The 2651-nt window shown below is 31.5% G+C and overlaps 1 protein-coding gene across 1 annotated transcript; it reads left to right on the top strand.

Annotated features, from left to right (window-relative positions):
* The first annotated feature begins 830 nt into the window (after positions 1 to 830).
* LOC108913784 (putative nuclease HARBI1) lies at positions 831 to 2336 on the top strand. The gene is made up of 5 exons (XM_023455995.1): positions 831 to 890; positions 1009 to 1205; positions 1468 to 1615; positions 1679 to 1835; positions 1945 to 2336. The coding sequence occupies exons 1-5, from the start codon at positions 831 to 833 to the stop codon at positions 2334 to 2336; spliced, it is 954 nt and encodes a 317-aa protein (XP_023311763.1).
* The last annotated feature ends 315 nt before the right edge of the window (positions 2337 to 2651 follow it).

Here is a 2651-nt window from a genome sequence, read left to right as displayed (position 1 = left end):
GGTAATTATTTACTTTAGTGGCACCACCTCCAATTTTCACAAAATTTTGTCTACCCCCCTATTTTCGATGGTGCTGAACACGAATCTGAAGTTTTTTTTGTGCGGTCGAACCCAGTTTTTGAGAAAAAAATTTTTCAAAATTCTAACCTGAATATTTCAGATAACACTACGTAGAACTCTGTATATTTTATGTAGCTTTCAGAACATCTGTAATAAACAATGAACATTGTTTAAGAAACACATTTTCCCAAATTTGAACTAAAAAAAATATGTATTTAATAAATAAAATTATAGTAACTTTATGTGGGATGAACAGAGTTGAATGAGAGTGGGGGAACTCAATGTTGTCAATTGTCATCACGAATTACAAATGGCGGATTCAAACTACAAAATTTTTATTTATTAAATGCATATCTTTTTACTTGAAATTTACGAAAATGTGTTTCGTGAACAGTGTTAATTGTTCATAACAGATGTTCTGGAAAGCTACATAAAATATACAGAGTTCTACGTAGTGTTATCTGAAATATCCAGGTTAGAATTTTGAAAAATTTTTTTCTCGAAAACTAGGTTCGACCGCACAAAAAAAACTGCAGGTTCATGTTCAGCACCATCGAAAATAGGGGGTAGACAAAATTTTGTGAAAATTGGAGGTGGTGCCACTAAAGTAAATAATTACCGACATTATTAACGAGGATGTTGAGGAAGCGGTGGCAGAGTTCGCTGTTAGAAGAGATGTTTTGCCCCAGACAAATGCATTTCAAGTATCTAATAGAAAATTTGTGCAGTTATTCAGAGTGGATAAGGAACTCTGTCATGACATAATTAATATGGTCAACCGTTTCTTAGCCCAACCAACAAGAACCTCTGCTCTATCCATACAAACCAAGGTAAGTAAGAAAATTGTAGTTAATCGAGGCACAGCTTAACATAACAAAAATCTGTGGTTGAAGCATGCTTACTAGGTTTTTACTTATGTTAAATAATTAAAATTTACAATTTTTGTAGGTACTTGCTGCTCTCAGGTTTTATGCTTCAGGCAGTTACCAGGAAATTACTGGCTCGAACAGTTTTGTGGCCATTAGCCAAGCTTCAGCTAGTCGAGCTGTGAATGAGGTCACGAATGCATTAAACCAACCTGAAATTCTAAATAATGTAATAAGGTTCCCTCGAAATATTGAAGAGTTGGAAAATATTCGAACTAGGTAAATAAATATTCATAAAACCATAAAAAGCTTACTACAACATAATATTGTTTGTAGCCAGAATTAAAAAATATATATTGTTATTGATGGTTTTGTTAAACTTGAAAAAAAAAAATACTAATAATGCGGTTGCGATTTTAAATACGATAAGACCTATTTGCTTTGTTTCATATATCTTGAAGAAGATAAAATGTTTATTCTTCATTCAAGTAATTGAAATTTTGGATTATTGTATTAGCTTTCTCAGTAAGTATTTTTTTAGGTTTTATGAAAGTTACCAATTCCCTGGAATAATTGGTTGCATCGACTGTACTCATGTGAGCATTGTGGCTCCGCCAGCTAATGATGAGCATGCTCCTGAACATATTTATGTAAACCGAAAGAATTATCATTCACTTAATGTACAACTAGTAAGTTTATTTTAATGAAATTTCTAAAAATTACTTAATACTTTATACATTTACTTTTTTCAGATTTGTGATAACAATCTTAAATTATTAAATGTGACATCAAGATTCCCAGGGTCCACCCATGATGCGCACATTTGGAGACAGTCTGCAGTCTCCAATTTAATGGAACAATTATATAGAAGGGATCCGACAAATGTTTTTTTCTTGCTGGGCGACTCGGGTGAGGCTTATTAGTAAGATACAAGACAATGAAAATTATTTAATTTTATTTCTACATTGTTTCATATGTATGTTAATCATTTTCTAAAATATTTTTGTTTTAATTTTAGGATATCCCACTCGCCCTTGGTTACTTACACCGATTTTAAATCCACAAAATGTTGGACAACAACGGTATAATGACAGATTATGTTCTATAAGATCCATCATTGAACGGTGTAATGGTGTACTTAAAAACCTATTTAGGTGTTTGCTAAGATATCGCACTTTACATTACCACCCAACAACAGCTGGAAAAATTGTAAATGCCTGTTATATTCTCCATAATTTATGTATAGAAAGAAATATTCCAGAGCCAGACGAACCTCATATTGAAGAGCCTGATTATGGCATTTACCATAATCTAAATTTTGTTGACAATATGCCACAGCTAATTAATCCTGATTTGGCAGTTGGAAGGGATTTGCAGCTCAACATTATTGCTAATCATTTTAATGAATAATTCAAAGTATTATATGTACACATTACTACATATTCTTTTTTTAGATTTTAGAACAGGTAATGTTAGGTCTGTTCGAACGAGTCAGGGACTGGCTCGGAACCATTCGAAATGTTCGGAAACATTCTCATATTTTTTTAGTTTGTAGATGGATTTTGTCTTTGTAATTCTTTTGTTAGACAATTTATTTTTTATGCATTTATTAATAAAATAGAACATATGTAATATTGTTAAACATTTTATTTACCAACAGTTACTATCTTTTATCAAAAGCTTAACATTTCCAAGAACCCTTAATTATAGTAATAATAATAATAA

Source organism: Anoplophora glabripennis, unplaced genomic scaffold (genome assembly GCF_000390285.2).
Source record: "Anoplophora glabripennis isolate ALB-LARVAE unplaced genomic scaffold, Agla_2.0 scaffold1095, whole genome shotgun sequence".
Classification (NCBI taxonomy): Eukaryota; Metazoa; Arthropoda; class Insecta; order Coleoptera; family Cerambycidae; genus Anoplophora; species Anoplophora glabripennis.
Note: the sequence above shows the minus strand (reverse complement) of the source record. Positions and strands in the feature narration are given on the sequence as shown.